Consider the following 20,835-nt stretch of genomic DNA (forward strand, 5'->3'; position numbering starts at 1 on the left):
GCTGCAGTGGCAGCCCCCACATGAAGCAGATAACATGATAAATAATAAACCAGCATCAGACAGGACTGAGCTGGGACAAGATCCTGATGAAAGAAAGGTCAGGGAACAAACCCTTGGAGCAGGTTTCAGTGTTCTTCACATTTTCTCTGTAAGAGCCTGGAAATATGTGGCTTCTCACATCTTCCACTGTTCTTGTGACAAACATGGCAAGTCAAAAATATTAATAGCCTGCTGGCCTCTTGGCTCTTCCCATTTCAGAGCTGAGCAAGTGCTGTGTCTGCTCACACACCTACTCCTCTCCAGCAGCACCTTCCTTCACAAGCAGCTGGTGACACACAGAGATGAGGCTAAACTCAGTGCCCCAAAAACTGCTGCAAAAAGACATTTTCCACAAGAAAACAGAATTGCAGATACTGTATTTTTTTTTTTTGTTTCAAGGAAGAAATTCTGCATAACCACTACAAACCAGTCCATTTCTACCCCTCCAACAGAGAATCACAGAATATCCTGATCTGGAAAGGATCCACAAGGATCATCTAGTCTAACTCATGAACACAGATGCTATTAATAATAAAATTGGTTTTGCTACAGAGAAAGCTTCATTTATGTCATCCATAGGGTGTCAGTGTTTAGAATAAGCTTTCTCCAAACCTCTTCCTTTTTCCTGGGGTAGAAATAAAAGTGACAAAGGGCCAATACTTGAGGCTTTCATCTTAATTTGTGCAAATGCCACATCCTGGCACACCAGGTTGGATCCTGTTACGTCTCTGAATGGCTCTGCCATGCAAGTTCAGGAGCATCCTCTGCTCTTCTGCATGGCCAGTGACTTTGGCATCCCTCCACTGGTCTGACCTGTGCTTCTTTCTTGTAAAACAAATACAAGTACAACCAAGATCTGTCAGACAAAGAGGTGCCAGTTTTGAACTGTCTTTTTTACAGCACAGAAATACTGCCATGGTAATCATACTGATGACATTGAGGTCCTTATTATATAGCAGAGAAACTAATTAATGAGAAAATGAAAAATATAGGCCTTGATCTGCATTCCGCACTCAAGTAGATATGCTGGCTTCACTGAAACCCATGAAATGTGAGAAGAAAGCACATGTACATCCACATAGGCACTTGAGATCATACAGCCTGCAACTATTTTCAAACTATTCCAGTGGTAAAATAATATCAGACATAAACCAAGAAGCACATACACACAAAGGCCATTATTGCAGAACTACAAACACATTAAAGTGAATCATTAATGTGGTGGCCCGAGGTTGCTGAACATTTTCAGTTCTCATAATTATTTCTTTTAATTAAATTATGATTTAGGTCAGTTTTAATCATTACTTGTATATAACTCCTTTGGGGTAAATTTTAAGAAGGGTTAGTAACGAGTTATCTGCAGTAATTGTTTAATGGAGTTATGAGACTCTTCCCTCTGTGCTGCTTCAACAAATTACCATGCTGCAGAAGCAGCCCTGAACAGGCTGCTGTGGGTGCACCCAGCCCAGTGAAGCTGTCAGTCCAATAAATAATAGTGTTTCATTTCCATGCAGCATTTTGTCCAGGAGAGTGGGAAGAGAATGAGAAAACTGCAGCTTGAGCTTATCTCAGAGGCTAAAAATAAAACTATTGTATTTAATGTATTTAACATCCTGAGAAGCACAAGAAGTGGTGAAGTCACTGGGTCTGACTCTCCATGGATTCAGACTGTGCAATAGAGGTGCTGGGCAAGGGACATGGAACATTTCATTGCCAGAGATGCTGAGCATTGCTATTCCTGTGATGCTTCAAAACAAATGGAGGGAGACATCTCCTGGAAGCTTGGGCTGACCAACACAACCAGAATATGATGGATATCACACCCTGGATGTCACAGGCAGTTTGTGCAGAGGACAAGGATAATATTGGCATTTTGATGCAAAAAAACCCCCCACACTGTGCTCACTTGTCTTTTCACTGAGTCTAACTCTTCATTAACTCAGATTGTGCAATACACAATCTGTGTGTTGCAGTATTACAAAGTGCCGCACAGTATTACCACCGTGCTTGCAGTGTATAAAAGGGGACAGAAATTTCTCCTGTGGGTTGATGCAGAGTTCAGAGCACTATAAAGAAGCCCTGACCCCTGGCCCTACAATTAGTCCTATCCCAGAGAAGCAAAATGACCCCATGAGGGCAAGTGCAAAATAAACCCTCAGATTTTATAATGACTATATAAATTTACCCTTTGTTCATACTTTTACAGTGTCACTGACATCTGGGTAACTACATACTACAAGGGACAGCCACATGGCTTCTTTTTCCAAGCCACAGTCAAAATAAAGCCTGAGACCTATCTTGATTTTTCACAAATAGAAGAAACAGGCAGAGAAGCCAAAGAAAAGACTACATTCATAAAAAACCCTCAAAAATTGCAAACAAAACCATGGACTACTTAGCATCAGCATTTTGGATTGAAGGGACCAGCCCCATTTCCTGCACTAGACCTGAACAATCATGATGGTTTAATGTAATTCACATTATGCTTAAAAATGAGCAATGAATTCCTTGACAGATGAGCCCCCTGCAGGTGCCTAGGGCTGTGTCACTGGGTAGAATTCTCCTGTGACAACACTGCATTTGTCACTGCAGTAACGTGGTGTTCTGCACCTTAGCTCATCTCAGAAGGAGGATTATCTACTCCAAAGCATTCAGGGCAAAACCAGGAATTGCAAGTGTCTTTCCTGTGTTGTTACACAGACGTGCATTGAGTTGCTAAAAGAAACTCAAATGGGTAAATGGCCAACACCACAGGACTGCACATCACCTGTGGAGGCCAAAATGAGCTGTGTTTTCTGAGTTTTGCACAGCCACTGCATGGCAATTTAGTGGAACAGCAGAAGCCACTTCACCGATGAAAAGAATCTTCTAAGAAATGTTTGCTCAGAGAGAAAATACAACTGAAAATACAGATAACATCCTCTTTTACCCCTGGCTAAGTGCAAGGTGATCACCTAATATTCTGAAAGCTGTAATCAGTCAGGACAGATGGTGGACTTCAAAACAGAAGTGAAAAGAGAATCTATCAACCACAGAGGATGGAGGTTAATAGCCACTCTTTAAATATAACCCATCTGCATTAAGGTGAAACGTCTCACAGATATGTTTGATACACATCCTTCCCGGGGAATTTCTTCTGTAGTACTTAATCTTCATTTAACATTTTTTAAAGGATTAGGTTTGCTGTCAAAAAGGAGATAGTCAATTCTAAGCTATCTTAATAAAAAGCAACACTTTTAAGGCTGAATAAATGACTGTGTTTTTTGAAGTATAATTATGTGTCTCAGTGTTCATTTTTAGTAGATTATGACTGGAGCAGAAATTTACTGAAGAAAATGACTGCCCCATGGGATGCAAAGTATGACTGCAAGCACAATTTATCAAGGGATAAAAGAACCCCTTGCTAGAAACTGCAGAACAAAAAGTCAAATCTAGATAATATTAATTAATCCCTTAAAGAGACAGGCAACCAGGCCTGCACAGTGTTAGAAGACCCTTAGAAGAGATGCTCAGAACATCTCTGCGTAATGGCAAGAAAGATCCATCTGTGTGCACCCCGCAGCTCCAGGGAGGACTGAGCCTACCTTGGGGGAAAGAAGCACAAGCCAGGTGCCATGGACTGTGCTGGGGGCACACACCAGGTTTCTATCCATGAAACCAGAGTATCACAGACATCTTTTATGAAAAATCCTTTCCTTAAGATTTTTCCTCCTGAGAAGCCTAAGGAAATGCAAACATTGATTATCTGCTGCTGTGGAATGCAACAGGTGCATCTGTGATTGGCCCATGGCGGATGTTTCTAATTAATGGCCAATCACAGCCCAGCTGGCTCGGACAGAGAGCTGAGCCACAAACCTTTGTTATCACTCTTTCTTTCCTATTCTATTCTTAGCTTGCCTTCTGATGAAATCCTTTCTTCTATTCTTTTAGTATAGTTTTAATATAATATATATAATAAAATAATAAATCAAGCCTTCTGAAACATGGAGTCAGATCCTCATCTCTTCCCTCATCCTAAGACCCCTGTGAACATGGTCACACTAGAGAGCAAGCAAGCAGCACAGTGGCAAAATTCATGGCAAATAAAGGAGAAGCTGGAAGGGGAAGCCTTATGTTAATCTCACAATTAGAAGATTAGGCCCTAAACAGAGGTTTATTTCCTGGTCCCAAGACTATCCACTTTTTGCCATTTCACAAAAGCTTTTTTGGGAGAAGGGATGAGGATCCAGGGTATCTCCCTCTCAGTGAGAATCCTACTGAATGACCTGCTGGACCAATGAGCTGTTGAGATTAAGATGCAGTTTTATTTTACCTCATTTCTGCTGTGTACTTCAGTCACCAGACTGACATCTCTGATGGACAGAGCATCTGCCAGCTGGTAAGCCTGGATTTCTGACACAACATTCAGAAATGTGATGTTAGCTTTGAAAGCCAAGAGGCCAAATTGTGGTGACCCCATCAGGCAAAGGAACCAATGCTATCAACTGTTAAAGGTGATTTGTGTTCATTTTGAACTTTGTGGTTTGGCTTATTCATCAACCTGTTCTCCTTCCCACCAAGTGAATGGAAAGCAGACAAAGTCCATTCTGGACAAATAACTCCAACAGACCTGCTCCTTCCACAAGTGATCCTGGGAGAACAACAGCCTATCAATCTATCAGGAGGAATGTGGTCATTCATCTGGGGAGCAGCTTGTGAGAGGAGCTGGAGCAAGACAACTTTCAGAGCTCCGCTTCTGTCTTCATATCCCTTGAAGGAGGGCAAGAAAATGGCTTTTGCTGCATGGATTGATTATTTTTCTGCTGGAGGAAGAGAAAAAGCAGGCATTTGTGCTGCTGTTACTAGATGTGTTACTCATCTTTGATACATTGGTCTCACACAGCCCATGGAGGGAATGGATGGGGAAGCTCTTTGGCAGGCTCTGCTTTCTATCTGAGAAATCCTGCAAAGCAGGAAAGGACAAACAGTTTTGCTTCTCCCTAATGCACACACTGTGCCGTTCACTACATATGGATGGGACACGTGGGGAGGTAGGTAAGAGACACAAGGAACATTTAAGATTTTTGTTTAGTTAGGCTTTTGTATAAATGGTTTGCCTTTGCTTGGTGACACTAAGTAGGATGAGAACAGTGACTGTGGTATTTGTGCCAGCTCATGGCTGCTGTGTTGTGACAAGTACTGCCATTTTGTCTATGTAACCACTTTAAGATTGTGTTATGAAGCTGCTGAAGTAAGACATGCATATGTTTTGCTTAGTACCAAACATATTTTGTTCACCTGACACTTTACAATCACTCAATCCATGAATGCACCTGACTGAGGGAAAAACAAAATTATCCCTGGCTGCTTTTACTCTCCCAGGATGCAGGAAAGCGGCAGGAAAAAAAAAAAGAACAGAAAAGAAGAAAATTATTTGGCATGTTTGCACATGTCAAACCTGAAATACTGCAGGGAACCTGTGAGTAAAAGAGGTTTCCTAGTCTATCCATTTTCACAGACAATACCTCTGCAGTGAAAATCTATGGAATACAACCACTGACATAACAATCTGCTGTGCAGTTCACACTTACTTTTCTCTACCAACAGTTCAGAGACCAATATATTTAATAGCACAATAACAGATACCATTAATACTTTAGTGGTTTGGTATAAGATTGCTTTCATTAGCATGTCAAGTGTTTATTTTAGCTTACTGCCAAACAAGCTCCTTACACACAGCCACTTACTCACCTCTCCTTGATTGCAAAGAGGGTGATAACAAAGGAACTTACTTTCCCCAATATTCTGTGGAGGTTTTACCATGCCCTGAAATGATATTGCCCCATTACCTCCAGCCAACAAACCAGCCTGGTGAGCTGGAGAAAAATATCACAGCAGAAATATTGCTGAACTCAGTGGAATGGGTTCCAGAGACTGCCACAAGGGCAGACACAAGGCTGCTAGCATCACAAGTTCTACTCCCATCTTCAATCTAAAACCTAAGCAGGGGAAAATACATTGCGTTGTTCCCATGTCTCAGTGTATATTTGTTAAATATTTTATAGCTGGTCATGTTACCAAAGGGAAAATAAAAACCTATGTTAAATTTGGACTTGCTTTTAATGATAAAAGGTAGTGGTTGGGCTTTTGGGATTTTAATTTGTTTTGTGGGGATTTGTTGTTTATATTTGTTTACTTTTTAGTGTGTCCTTTTCTCTTTCTTTTTTCCTTTTCTTTTTTTTTTCCTTTTCTTTTTCCTTTTCCTTTTCTTTTCCCTTTTCCCTTTCCCTTTTCCCTTTTCCCTTTCCCTTTTCCCTTTTCCTTTTCCCTTTTCCCTTTTCTCCTTTCCTTTCCTTTCCTTTCCTTTCCTTTCCTTTCCTTTCCTTTCCTTTCCTTTCCTTTCCTTTCCTTTCCTTTCCTTTCCTTTCCTTTCCTTTCCTTTCCTTTCCTTTCCTTTCCTTTCCTTTCCTTTCCTTTCCTTTCCTTTCCTTTCCTTTCCTTTCCTTTCCTTTCCTTTCCTTTCCTTTCCTTTCCTTTCCTTTCCTCTTTGTTGTGTTTTTTTTTTAACTTGGGGTACTTAAAGTGAATTATCTCGGAGTTTAAACACACCAAACCACAAAGCACTTCAGTTTTACCCTAAGGGAAATTCAACCAAGCTGACCTCAGGCAGCGTTTGCCTTTGTTGTGTTTTATTCACGACTGTTTATATGCATTAGCTACTCAGTTTTTCTTTTAAAAAGAACAAAAAGATAGCTTGCTGGAAGTGAAGACAAACCCCTACCTAAATAAAACTATTCAGACATGTAGTTGTGGTTCATGTCACATCTTCAGAACTTTCAGAATCTTCAAGGCTCCCCATTAAAAGTTCTTTTAATTTGTCAAAACCAACAGCTAATAATTAGACCAGGAGAAAGTAAATCCTCTTCTCAGACAAATGTGTGCAAATCCCATTTACTGCAATGGAAATGGCTCACAGGTGTGTTACATTACACTCCAGCCACTTGGCAACTTGACAGGAATTCAGTGTCTGGATCTCAATTTCTTGTCTCCTCTTCCAGAGGCACAGGTAATGCCAAAGAAATCTGATCCAGGTTTCTCCACAGGCCCCTCAGCAAACACTTTAATGACCTATTCTTGTCTCCATCACAACAACTCTCAGGGCTAAATCTGAACTTTCAGTCCCAAACATTACAGGTTTGCTTCCTGCCCAGCACATGGGGGCTCTGCCACCAGCTATATTGAATCCAGCAGCAGTGATTCTGTTTTAGAGACTTCAATTCTACATCAGCAAAATCTACTGTATGGCAACAAATCCAAGGAATTCAGGCATTTTACAGCTCAGCAGTAATGCAATAATTCTATTGCCATACTGTTTACTTTGCCCTTCCTACACATATATTTGTGCTTCACAAAGTGAACAGCAGGTCACTGGGAAAAACGGACAGGCACAGAGAAATAGGAAACTGTATCTAGGGAGCCACAGAAAGAGTGAAACAACATCAGTTAGTTTTTAAATGGAAGGAAAACCTTACAGTTTGACAATACTTTCTCTCTTCCTTTCATTTTGGTTTTGTTTTTTTTTTGCAACATACTGATACAATGAAAAGTTTTAGCCAGACTCCATGCAAGAATACATCATAAAACAACTCTTGCTCTGCCTGTTTAGGAACACTGAAGTGTCACCACGATCCGAACCGTGGGTCAGCCTGAATAGAGATGGACATGTGGTTTGTCATCGCTGAATTCTCTAATTGAAACATAAAATTGGTATTTTAATTTGAACTGGGTTCAGTGCAGCATGAAAGGAAAGACACTCAGGTGTGATGAAATTTCTTGGGTCCCTCCAATAGCTGTGCCTTCCAGGTGATGACAGCTACTGCTTTAATGACTTGCCCGTAACAAGCTGTCACAATGTTAGTGACAGCATGTTCCTAGCAGTTCCTTAAAATGATAGATGTTAACACTTTTCTGCTCTTTGTGACTCACACCATGCCCTAGACAGAGTCCTTTAGGAGCTGAATGCACAGCACTAAGTCAAATGCTGAAGATTGTGGAGCCACTGAGATGCAAAATTAGATAGGTCATTTGAGGAATATCAGGTCAAAAAGAATCCGTGATAAGGAAGTGTCATGGATTAAAGATTAAGGTTCATCCTTTTATCTATTTCACAGAAGAGGAATTTCTACAGGACTGGGGTGTTTTGCTCTTCCACATATCTGAAAGCATTGAAAATAGGCCTTTGATGTTAACATCTTATAAACAACTCTTCCAACGAGATAGAGATTAGGAAAATACACTCTGATCCAGTTTTAGAGCAACACAGACATATTTATGTCCATACACAGGGACAAGCTTCCCTGAGCAGACCGAAGTGGAGGAAAATATCCTCAGAGGAATAACACTATAAGCATGATGTTAATCACCTGTGACTCCTAACTGCAGAAGGATGTACTACACAAACACTGTAAAAGCAAAACAGCAAAAATCTCTTGCAGAAAAGGAAAGCGAGGATTATATCGCTCTGTGTTTCACAGCAGGTACCTGACCAACTTAAGCAACCAGACCATGGCCCAAGCCCCTCACCACATGGATTGCACTTGGGATTTTTAATTACATGAAGTCAGAACTGGTTAGAGATAAAACAGCAGCAATTTATTAAGATGTATCAGCAATAATTGGTAGCCCATCACATAAAAATAGGGTTTGTAATTGTGAATCTACCTTAGGATGAAATATAGTTCAGAAGATTTATAACCCCTTTATCTAGGCTAAAAAGAACTCTCCAAGTGTGGGCAAAGAACATTCTTAACTGAATGTTTTCCAGTTCTTTCCCAAGAATTCAAAACAAACTTTTCCTCAAAATGTGAATTGATTAACAGCCCTGAGAAGTAGTTAGAACACCTACCTTCAGCATCATCCTGCATGTCCTCAGGCTGCTCTTCTTTGCTCTTTGTGGGAGATGGAGGCTGGCCTTCTATAAACATAAAAAAATATAAATTACATACATTATTTGGAAATGGTATCATTGTATCAGATATTACCATGTGTGATTCCACAATTGTGTGTTTTATCTTAGCACTCCATTCAGTACTCAATGCTTATCTTCCTGCTATTTAAATTAATTATTGCATCATCTCTTATGAAAATTATAATATGGATGTGGATTTCAAGCTGGACTGGACTTTCTCTGACTTTCACAGGACAGAAGTGAAGAAAGCTCATACTGAAATGACATATGGCTTCACAAGCACTACAGAAACAACAATCATAACCCCCAACCAAATAATGTTCTAATTTGTAGTTGTAAACATAATATTTATTATATTGCATTATGGAACTGTGGAGAATTAATCTGAACTAAATCTTTTCTCTCAGCTCAATTCTCCATTCACTGTTTTAACACAACAACAAGTGAATATAGACTGAAAATAATAATTAAATGAAAGGTAGGGAAATAAATTTCACAGATTTCACAAATTCACAATTTCACAAGTTTCAAAAATTTCCTTAACTTCACAGATAGTGAAGTTAAGGAAATGAAAGCTTTACAAGATAGAAAAGTTTGGGTTGAAAAAAATCCATTCCAGCCTTTCAGACAAGCTGGAGGAAAGGGAGTCAAAGAAATAATTTGAGGCCAATTAAATGTGAGATCTTCCTTACTTGTATGGACTGGAGCACAGAGTGTTTGCTATCAGCTGGTTAAACTTTAAATATTATGAACTTGCACAATATTTTCAAAATGTCCTGTCAACATAAATGATGGCACTATGTCGGATCTCAAGATCTCAGTCCTGAGATGCTGAGCCTCCGAGACCACCTTGTGGGGCTCGGGAGTCCTGGAATGTTGCCAGAAGTGTCTGGTAGCTGGACTTTAACCCTACACAGGAGACGACAAGGATGAGAGCTTCACCAGGGTGAATGGTGAAGGGATTAGCTAATTAGAGGGTGAGAAACAGGGTTTAGGATTTATGTACAGGGGGGTTTAGAGGAGTAAGATGGAGGAATTGGGGTGTGTCCTGCCCTCCTTCTTCTTCCTCCTCTCCTCCATCTTCTTTGGCCACGGTGGCATCTTTGGATTGGTTATTACTGAGAGTACACCGAGTTATAAGAATAGATGGTATTGGGGAAAAATGATAAATATTGTACACGTAACAATGGGTATAAAGATACATGGCTGCCCGGGAGGGCAGACAGTGTGCCCATGGCTGACTGCTGAGCAGATCTCTGGTGGCTGAAAGAACATCTTTTAGATAAACAATTAATAAACATAAAACCAGAAAGAAGAACTGAAGCCTCTTCTCGTCCTTCGATACGCGGGCTGCCCCAAGGCCACCCCGGGCCTTTCCAGGCCCCTCAAACAGCCGAGATAAACTGGACATTTGGCGTTCCCTGGGCGGACAAGAAGCACCACAACCTTTCGGGGGGAGAGGGGACCGGACAGCACTACTGTTTGTTTGCTATGACACACCTCAAGGCACAAACTGGTAGCAGAGAAAGCCTCTTAATAAAAAGGGAGGCCAAGCTGGAAATTAGGCATAAGAGGTATTCATAAATTAAGACATTTAATGCAAGCAGGTTCCCTAATTAAAACATTCTTTAAACATTGTTGCTTTACCATGAAAGCAGTGACTGACAGACAATTAAAACTCAATTCATTGAGCCTACTGAATGCATTCAACCGTGATGGGAAAATGACTTTCTGTCATTTGACTTTCTGTCAACCCTCCTGATTCCTTGTGGCTAACTGAGGGCTTGGTTGCAGGAGAAGCCTAAAGAAAACATACTTTCGTGCGTGCTGGAAATAAACCTTGACCACTCCTAACCATAAAATTTAGGAAGACTTATGACCTCACGTTATTCACCCTTATTACTGTTGCCATTAGAAAATAAAAATCATGGTGTTACTTCAAACTGATTAGCTAATTACCAACTGGGAAAAAACTATCTACATGTTTTATAAATTGCTTAAGGGGTTCAAAAACTCCCAGGTCTCTCCTGCTGTCACATATATGCCCCACAACCATCTACTCTTTATGCTGCTGGAGTTTTAAACACCTCTTGACAGTCAGATGCCCAGCTCTCATGAAGGACTTGGATTCTCCCCTTTTATATTCTACCCTTCCACAGTAACACATATCTAGAACTAAAATGCTGAAAATTTCAAAACAAAAGGTATGAGAGCAGTTAGGATGTGAAAAAGGAACTTGCAGACTCAAGGGGTAGTTGGTCTCAATGATCCTTGTGGGTCCCCCTTCAATTCAGGATATTTTATAACTCTAAGAATTTTGTGTTCATTCAAAAGACAAAATGGGAGTCAATCATTGGCTTTGCATGGAGCCCAGGGAACACAGAAATATTCTCGCCAACCATACTAATGCCAAAAAACCCCCAGAAGAGCCATGGATTGGGAAGGTGGCAGGACAGCTCAAAATGTCAGCAAAAATTCCAAAATTGAGATCTGTATGTGAGCAATTAAATTCTATCTCACTTTCTTAATTTTAATAAAGAGCATTTGTCTTTAGGACAATCTTGCCAATTGAAGTGGTCAAAATACTGCTCCAAAAGCTTTTATCTCTGTTTTCTGGCTGCTGTATCCCTGCCTCTCCCCATGTGGCATTCCTTTCTGACCTGAAGTTTAAAGTCGACCTAAAATCCTTATGTTTTCATAAAGAGAGCTGGATGTTCCTGCACAGTCACTGGACTGTGATGGGATCAGGGTCACAGAGACCTTGAAGGAAGTTTGGAAGGAGAAGCAGAGGAGTACAGGGAGCTACTCTGCACCTGAAAGGAGATTGCAGTGCACAGAAATCCATATGGAACAGGAGATGTTCACTGAGGACCTCCAGACGAGATAGGGGAAGTATCAGAAGGTGCTGTGATGGAAATCTGTTACAAAAAACCTGGTCAAGATTAACTGGAAGAAGCCTCCTTGATAAAACTAGCAGGGATCTCCTGAATGGAAGCTTCTGTCCTCATGGGAGTTCTCTAATCCTCTGTCCTCTCCTTTTCTCGTTCCTCTGGTTTCTTCCCCTTATACCTATTCATCATTTCCGTTTCATGTCATCCACAAACCCTAAACAGTGACACTTGTTTTAAACAGGAAACCACGACGACCAGGAAAAAATCCTCTGAACCACTGTCTGACCAAGCTCAGTGTATTTAAGAGTTTGTGGAAGAGTTTCGCTACTGTTTTCATTGCAAACATATCACTGCCATCATTCAGAATGGCAAATTACTCTAGAATTGCTCTATTCATACTTTTTTTACAGACAAAGAGACTGAAGAATTGTTATTATTTCCCCTTCATGTTCAAACTAGCTATTGAGAAGACAGAATGAAATATTGCCCAGATGCTCATAAGGTGATGACATTAAAAAAGTAGTCTTAGCTGGTCTTACTATGCACTATTTATTATCAGGGATGGTTCACCCTAATTTTGTTTAAAAACCAGAGATGACTGGGTTAACATTGGCAATAATGATTAGCACTGCTTATCTTGACTAAAGCAATTAATTTCTAGAATTTTTTCAGTTTGGCTTATACTTCACAGAAGTGAAGAATATTTTAGCATAAAATATTCTTTATTTTAATCTAAAATAAATTTCTCTCACCTCTCTCTTCACTCAGCTGAGACCCTTCTTCATTAGCATCACCTGTCAAAACAAAAAATTGAAAGAAAAGGGTTACTGGGAATATCAGCAAACATCTAAAATGAAATATTCCATGTTTCAGATTGCCCATATCTTTCCCTCCTCCTGTTTAACATTTTGAAGTGAAATCTGGAGATGGAGAGGGAGGAAGGTTTGGATACTGGTAACTACCAGATACAGGTAACGCAGGGAATAAAGTCAGGGAATAAAAGTCTGCATAATTTACAAAATTCTGCAAATAAAGACAGGTAAAATATGAAATTCCATTCTCTTTCCTGCAGAGCTTTTGGTTTACTTGACAAGTTTCAATTTGCTTGGTTTCCCTGGAACAGTCGGCTATGTTAAGAAGAGAACTAGCTACCCTAATAGAAAACCACATAAGGAAGTCACTAAATATTTTCCAGACAGGAAAACTGGTTTAAGAACAAAATGAAGACTGTGAAGACTGAATATGGGCTAGCTAGGAACAGATCATTTTTAACCTTTAGATGAGAGACAAGAAAAGACGATTCCTTTGCAAAAAATTCCATTTTGGTAGCAAAGGAATTTCTTACAAGTTGTTTTGCTGAGTTAAAAAAAAAAAAATTATAAAGAGGTCTCAGTAGATCCACCTTGGGCAGCACAACTTAAAATGGCCACAAAATGGATGACCAATCATGGGGTCTCACACTTTTAAAAGTTTTGGTCCATTAGCATATTGGAATGAGAGGAATAGCAGATTTGTCTTTACAAACAAGCTCTGGGTCTGCTGGTAGACAGAACTAGCACTGGGAGATAAAAGAAACAATGGGAAAGATTCCACTGACTGATGAATGGCAAAAGATATTTGCTTTTACAAGTAAACCTTAGGTTTGTTGATAAATGGAATTAGACATTGAAAGATGAAAGAAACAATGGGGAAGAAAAACTCCTAAATTCCATAAGAATTAAAAATTAAAAGGGAGGGTTTTGTACATTAGAGGGAAATCTTTGGGATCAGGAGTATTGGGGAGTCTGAACCTCTCCAGTACCTCAGCCAAGGGGGAAAGAGAGAAGGGAAATGCAGCCAGGAAATTGGGATTAAAAGGGAGGCTGCATCCTCAAAAAATATGAGAGATCCCGGGAGAATGCCTCATATTTATTTGAATAAAGTAAAAGAACTCCTCTGTCTCCTTTTTGGACATAAACCTCTGATGTTTGTGGATTAATCTTCCTAACAGAACTAATTGTCCAATTATAGCTTTAGCCCATGAATTCCCATCCTTGTTTTCTCTCTTCCATCCACTGTTGTTTATACTCTTGTGCCTGAGATCTGGATTGGCTGTCCTTGGATTCCCAGCTAGAGAAGGAATTTTTTGTCTACCTATTCTGCGAAGAGAGCTTACTATCCCCTAATATGAAGCCTGGACTTATACACTAAAGCAGAATAGAATCTGAAAAATATAAAAGCTAAAACCAGAGGCATCAACAGGAGCCAGAACCCCGCAGTGGTTTTGGTGATGAATTCTCCCCAGAGGCACTGCAGCCTCTCTGCCCCTGGAGAGTGGGAGCTGAGAGGAGCCAGAGGCTGTGCCCAATCCCTTCCCCAGCCCAAAACCTCTTGGTAACCCTGGCCTTCCCAAGAGAAAACCCTCAGGTAAGGGAGAAGCAGGCAGCTGCACCCCTCCTCTGTGGCTACATCCTTTTCCTCTCTTACCTACCAGTCGTTATTGTTTCTTAGCAACAAATGGGAGAACATTTCCTAAGCGAAAGAAAACAAAAGGAAAAAATCCTAATCCCCAACATAGAACTTTAAGGAGCTTTGACAAGTAATTTTTAAGATAAGAGAATGAAAAATATTGTTAAAGCCCATGGGAATTCTGTCGTTGGCTTCAACAGAGCCAGGATTTTCAACTGGAGTTCTGCTATTCTTCAACAAACTGATCAGAAAACATTTGGCAACATAGAGATTATTAATTATTCAGTTTCCAATAACATGTTCTTTCCATGGAAGCATTTATAATGAAACCAGCATGATAAGGTTTCAAATTAATCTAAGATATGAGACTAAATCAGCAGAATCTTAACATACATATATCACCTGGTCTTCTGTGGAAGTTCTTAATTATAGTTCTGTAAGTGACTTGGAATATGAAATTCCCAAAGCAACAGAATAGTTTCTAAGCTACTGATAATGGACACAGACAAGAAATTTGATGTTATTAAAAAGCAGGGAAGTCATTATGCAATATAATTATGAAGAGGCAAAGACTGCATTTGTGAACTAATTTTGAATTAAAGGCTGGGGTTTTTTGGGAAAAAGTACCAAAGGCTTGCTGAAAGGCAATGAAGTCTCTGTATCATTTCTGAAAATGGAAGCTGGGCTCCCAGTCACTTGGTGATACGATCTCTGAGTCATTGTGGTGCCTTTGAAAAATTTACCCCAATCTAGGTATGAATCTGAGTTTCACTTTGGCACACAGCAATCCCCAGCCACTTCATGTGTCTATAATTATTACTCTCACACTATTAATCCATCTGGTGGAAGCATTTCCCTGTTAAATATAAAACATTCTCCTTCACTGGCCTTGGTGCGGCTGGCTGAAGTGATAAACACCATTTTTAGCTGACAGAGCTCTGTGCCAATACCAATTATTTGAGATAAAAACCAGTGATTTAGAAGTCTATATCCAAAATGCATTCACTTACCTCCTGAAAAGAATGATATTAAGGGCAGTCTCTTGGTTACTGGTTCTGAATAAGTAAAAATATTTTTTACTGAACCTCTATGTGTCTAATATGAAGCAAAATCAGTGCCAATATTAGCATAAATTAGATTTTTTTTTATACCTAGATTTGTTTTTCTTTTGTTTGTTTAGCTTTTTTATTTTTAATTTAAATTTTTTTTCCTATATAATTTCTTACCCCATCTACAGGAAACGTTTGAAAGATTCATTTTGGTTTGAAATATGCACCACAGACAGTCAATCCCAAAGAAAAACTGGATAAAAACACAGGAGAACCTTAGAGTGAATCTTTGACAGCAGCAAACATTTCCTTAAGTACATATTGTCAATATTTCTTGTCCAAACTCCCCCACTGGAAAGACCAGAGGTGAGATCCTTTGTACCTCTCACCCTCACTTGAGAGCTGTGGAAAAATATTTGAGCAGCAAAGCATGCTCCAGTGTGTGCACACCTCTACCCACACTTGGTTACTCCTCTGGCCAGAGAAGCAGAACAACGACCTTGCTCATCACTCCCCCAGTACAGCCCTGGATTTTAGGGAGTTCTACCAAGATGACTTTGCTAGAAAAGGAACGACTGACCTTGCAGTCTGGAGTGAGAGGAAAACTGACAGTGACTACCAGAAAGGGTCAGCTCGTCCCCAGGAAAAGTCACAGCAGTGTTTAGAAGGCTTGGGAGACAAGAAAACCTTCTAATCCAAAATGTGTGTAAAATTTTCCAGTTTATAAATACAGGCACTTTACATAAAAGTAAGGTATTAAATGGGTGATGTGTGGGAGAAGTTTCCACTCAAGTATACAAAATAATTTACAGTTGAAAGTCAACCTATGATTGAAAGTCTCCCTCTAACTCCCAGGCTATCAAAGTAACTATATCTCTAAAGATCAGAGAGTTTTACATTTGGGAGCAAGGTGCTCAAAGCAGCTTTTGTGTGAGCCACAGGCTCCCTGTTGGGGTCATGCACTGAGTGATACCTGTGGCTCGTTCATTGCCCTCTCCCTTGTTATCTGCAGAGCTTTGGGAAATGGAATAATTGCATATCTGCTCTCACTGACACAGGAGAAGGGGATGCCTTCTCTCAGATCCTCTTGTTTTGCTTTTTGCCTTGCTGGTCAGGTTGTTTCCCTGTCTCCCTAGCTGTGGCATACAAGCAAACACAAGCCAGATGGCTAAAATCATCAATCTGTGTTAAGATTTATGTTAGGAACAGAGAGGTGAAAGGCTCTAAATACCACCACTAATCCCTGAAGCCATTAAACCACCTCCTCCTTGGTGCTTCCATTTGCATTCTCCTTCATGGTAACATGCAGGAAGCCAGCACAAACACTGCACACATTGAGAAACCCTTACATGAGAACAAAATCTGTGCTGCAGGAGGCTGCTGCTTCATCTGCCTCCTCTCCTGCATCCCTGCTGGCACTCCCCAACACCACTGCATGCTGCTGGCCCCTCCCTGCCCCCCTCTAATCTCTCCTCAGCTGCCTAATTGCATCCTTCAGGATTTTAATTTTTACTGAGCATTTTCTGCAGTTTCCTGATTTCCAGATGTTTCCCCATTTCTTGTCAACCTGCATGTCTCAGGCTGCTCCTCCTTGCAACCATGGCTCCATGTCCTGACCACAGCCAGGGGGGAACTGGGAGGGCACTGTGGGAATGGATAAAAATCCCCTCTGCAGCTTGCATGAACATTCCCCTCTGCCAAAGAGAGCAATGAGAAGGGCAGAGTTTGTGAAATGACAAGCTGGTGATCAAAGTGTTGATGTCTTAAAATAAAAGCTCAAACCAAAGGAATCCCCCCCAAAATTTCAGTACTGAAAGCTTCAGCCATCCTCTTGAGCTTATTTGCAATGCAAAAGCAGGGGTCTGGTTTGAAGTGTTTCTACTGTCAAGCATTTGCCCAGCAAATATTCCATGATCTGCTGCACTATTTCCATTGGGATTACAGAGGAGGAGCAGGGCAGCAGTCTCACACCTTGGAGGAAAATGGATCCCATTTCAGGTCTGTCTTGAAAAACGTTTTGTGTCCAGTCTCAGAGCAGCCAGCAGTGCAGGCAAGGGTACCCACCTGAGGCAAACCCTCTGAACCATGATAATATCAGGTTTCCAGCAGCTGAAAAGGCCAAGCAGGTTCTCACTGTCCATATTTCTCACTCCTACACCTTTCTTTCCAAAATTTTATCCCAAAGCTTCAACCACCTGACTCCATGATTACCTTCACAGCCTTAGGAAGATTTATAATAATAATATTTCATTTAATCTATTTACAACACCTAGTAACTGAAAAATCACTTATTTTGGTGGCTTGCAACCACTGCTGATGCCCAAAAGGAGCTTCATGACAGTGTACAGGCTTTGTGTCCACCTCAGCATAAGAATTGTTGTAGCACAGGAGCCACACAGGAAGGTTTCTTGAGGCCCAAACATACACATGAGGCTTGCAATAACCTCAAGTTATTTTACTTGTTTTGATTCTTCCAACTCAGTTCTCCACTGGGGAAATGTGACAGAAAATAGCACAAAAAAGGACAGTATTTTCTTCGAGGAAAAGTAGGTTTGGAAATCTCTGAGATCAACTAAAGCAGGCCTGACTCTTTCCTCCTCTCCTAGTAAAAAGTTATATTTTATATACAACCTTTCCTCATCCTCAGTGCTCCTAAGATGAAGGAAAAAAGGAAAAAGATAAATGTTTTATCTTTTGCATTCTTCTGCTTTGGAAGTAAAAATAGGACTTCCTATGGTCCTATTTCTATCCTTTTATTATACAATCCTGCATAGAGAGCGTACTACATGAACTTCCACCTGATACTGAGCAAATTTCATTAAATTTTTTGTCTAATTGTAAAGAAACTTTCACTGATGCACTCTGTACATCCTGGCCACACTGCAAGCAGTTTCCTTCCTGGGTTGCTTATTACACCAGTCTCACAGCACTGGAGCCTCACTGAATGTACAATGTGTTTGCAGTTTTTGAAGCCATGTCACATAGAAATTCTCACTACCAATCTCCTAAAAAGTCAGGCACTGTGGCTTTTTTGTCATCACATCGGTGACCTCTTTTATGAACTCTATCACCTGATCTGCTGTAAAACACATACCAAACAAGCCATGTGAACCTCAGCTGCATACAAAGAACGTGCAGTTACTGCTGTTCCCACAGAGAAGGAACTGGACAACCTCAGTCCAGTGAAGGAAATGGCACTCACACCAGGATCAGATTTGGACTTCTGTTTTCCACTTGCTTCTACCTTACATAAAGGGAACAAGGCACTCCCTGGGAAAATAGGTATTAAAAAAATCAAAACCCAACATATTCAGTATTTCCTCTCTGGCCTAAAGTACTGAAAATAACAAAGTTTCATTCACACAAGCGCTACATTGGATGTTAATCTAGTAGTCACACACAAAATGGCAGATTTTGCATATGGTCGTACATTTGCAAATACAAACTTCTAACAACATCTCATCACTAATCTGATTTTGGTTGCAGAGGCAACCAAATGAGACAACCCCAAATTTAACTGCTCCCTTGGAAATAAGGAGCAGTTGAGCACATGAAGTCATTTGGAGCCTGTGGCCAGAAAGGACAGGATATTTTTCTGATGATGACATAAAATGCATTTGGAATGCTCTAATGAGATGCCACAATACCCAACAGAGTAGGAAGCAAAGATCCCTGATCTGAGATGTATTCACAGAATGTATTTATACAGAAAAAGCTGCTTGCTCATTTTCTGGTGCAAGCATCCATGCTGCATCCAGAAGAGAACAGCAACACACTTCTCCATCTCAGTCACTCCCTGAGCCCCAGGTTACACACAGGCCATGAAGATTAACAGCTGTGGTTGCACCAGTCTTCTCTTGCTTGAGCTAATCCTTCTTTAAACTGTATCTAAGACCTACAGGCTCTGCAGCAACTTGTATCAAGTACTCTTAGATCCTAACTATATGTTGGGTGGAAAACGACTTCCTTTTGCTTGTTTTTATCCAGATTAATAATTTCCTGGGACACCTTGCATTCCTTGTGTTACAAGAGATGGTAAATATCTATTCCATATTCATCTTTTTAATTACCATCGTCTTCCTGTGCTCCCCCATGCTGTTGTCATGCACGGCATCCTGATCCTTGCCTCTAAATGACCTCTGTGCCTTCAAGGGCATCTCCATCCACCTGCCCCTTTGCCGTTTCAATGCAGCTTCTACCCAGGTGTCTCCCAGGAACTGGAAAGCTCATGGATTTGGAGTGAGTGGAGAAAAACATAGAAACAGCCATCTTCCCAAACTTCTGGATGGATTGTAGGCTCTGTTGTCAGTCTCACAGCAGGAGACAAGACAAATGCCTTCAAGATGCAAAGAAGATGAGGCTCCATTTAGCAAAGCAAAAGCTCCTGACAACAGCACTTAAAGAGGTTATGGTTCCATTGCTGATCCATGCCCTGCTCCAAGCTGTGACGCTGCTGCCAGCAGGAATGAGGAGGTAAATGGTTTTCCAGACCATAGTGCAGACAGTATGACAAGCCTCTCTCAAACAATGTTTTTAGGTGACCAGTACTTGCAACACACAAAGTCTAGAGCAATTCTCTTTCCACAGTTGGCCAGAAAATAATTCTGATGAGATTATATCAGGAAGTTTTATTATGATTCAAAAGGAAGTGGGAAACTACCCATGAATTTTTTTTTAGGTTCTGGAAACCCGTTGCCATGTTGGAAGGTGCTGGGAACCCTTTCTTGATCTGCATGTCTCCTAAGATGCTGAAAACAGTATCTGAACCATCAATTATAAACTCTGTCCCTCAAGCATCACTCCTGAGCTGCTGCTTGATCACTCTCCTGCACTACATTGAGATGTTGGCAAAATGGGGAAAACAGACAACCCAATGAGTGGTAGGACTGACACTGGCTTTACCCTGGCAAATAAAGACAAAGAAAGTCATAGAAAAATGTTGGTTTACAGTTTTATGGACACATTTAAGTGACCTTGAGATTTTGTGAGGTAAGTTGTTTTCAGACATGTTTCAAAATGGACAAGTACTTTAAACATCGTGGTTATTTTAAACTTCTGGATTGAGAACAATTTTTACAGCAACCTTTTTACACTGTAGGGTACTTGATCAGGGTCTGATGGTGCTGTGGGAGAGAACTAGAGCAAAGCCAATATCCTATTTTAGTGCATAGGCTCCTCCAGCTTCCCCAGATGGGCAGTGCTTCCTTGGAATCCTCCATTGCTGAGGGCCAAGGAGCCATCAGGGCAAAGAGTGGGGCTGTGCTTCTCCCCAGCTGTTTGGAATCAAATCCTTCAACAAGGGGCCTTGCAGGAGCCATCGGAGTATGACATCTTCCAATATAAAGACAGTTCAAAGGGATACAGAGAGTATTTTGCACCCACACGAAGACACCAGTGTGCCATAACTTCTCCAAACTGAACTGCTGTCTTCTACCCACCAAAACATCCTCACTCATCCCTG

General features: G+C 40.7%; 1 protein-coding gene across 7 annotated transcripts in view; it reads right to left on the minus strand.

Moving 5' to 3' along the window:
• The window catches only part of MACROD2 (mono-ADP ribosylhydrolase 2), an 849,382-nt gene that overhangs the window by 52,339 nt on the left and 776,208 nt on the right, over positions 1–20,835 (minus strand). For all 7 annotated transcript variants that reach the window (XM_074536851.1, XM_014268149.3, XM_074536850.1 and 4 more), the window contains 2 exons: positions 12,630–12,671; positions 8,924–8,992 (listed from right to left, as the gene is read on the minus strand). In XM_074536851.1, the coding sequence (XP_074392952.1) occupies positions 8,924–8,992; positions 12,630–12,671 (111 nt within the window). The remainder of the gene's footprint in view (positions 1–8,923; positions 8,993–12,629; positions 12,672–20,835) is intronic.

This window comes from Zonotrichia albicollis, chromosome 3, assembly GCF_047830755.1.
Source record: "Zonotrichia albicollis isolate bZonAlb1 chromosome 3, bZonAlb1.hap1, whole genome shotgun sequence".
NCBI lineage: Eukaryota > Metazoa > Chordata > Aves > Passeriformes > Passerellidae > Zonotrichia > Zonotrichia albicollis.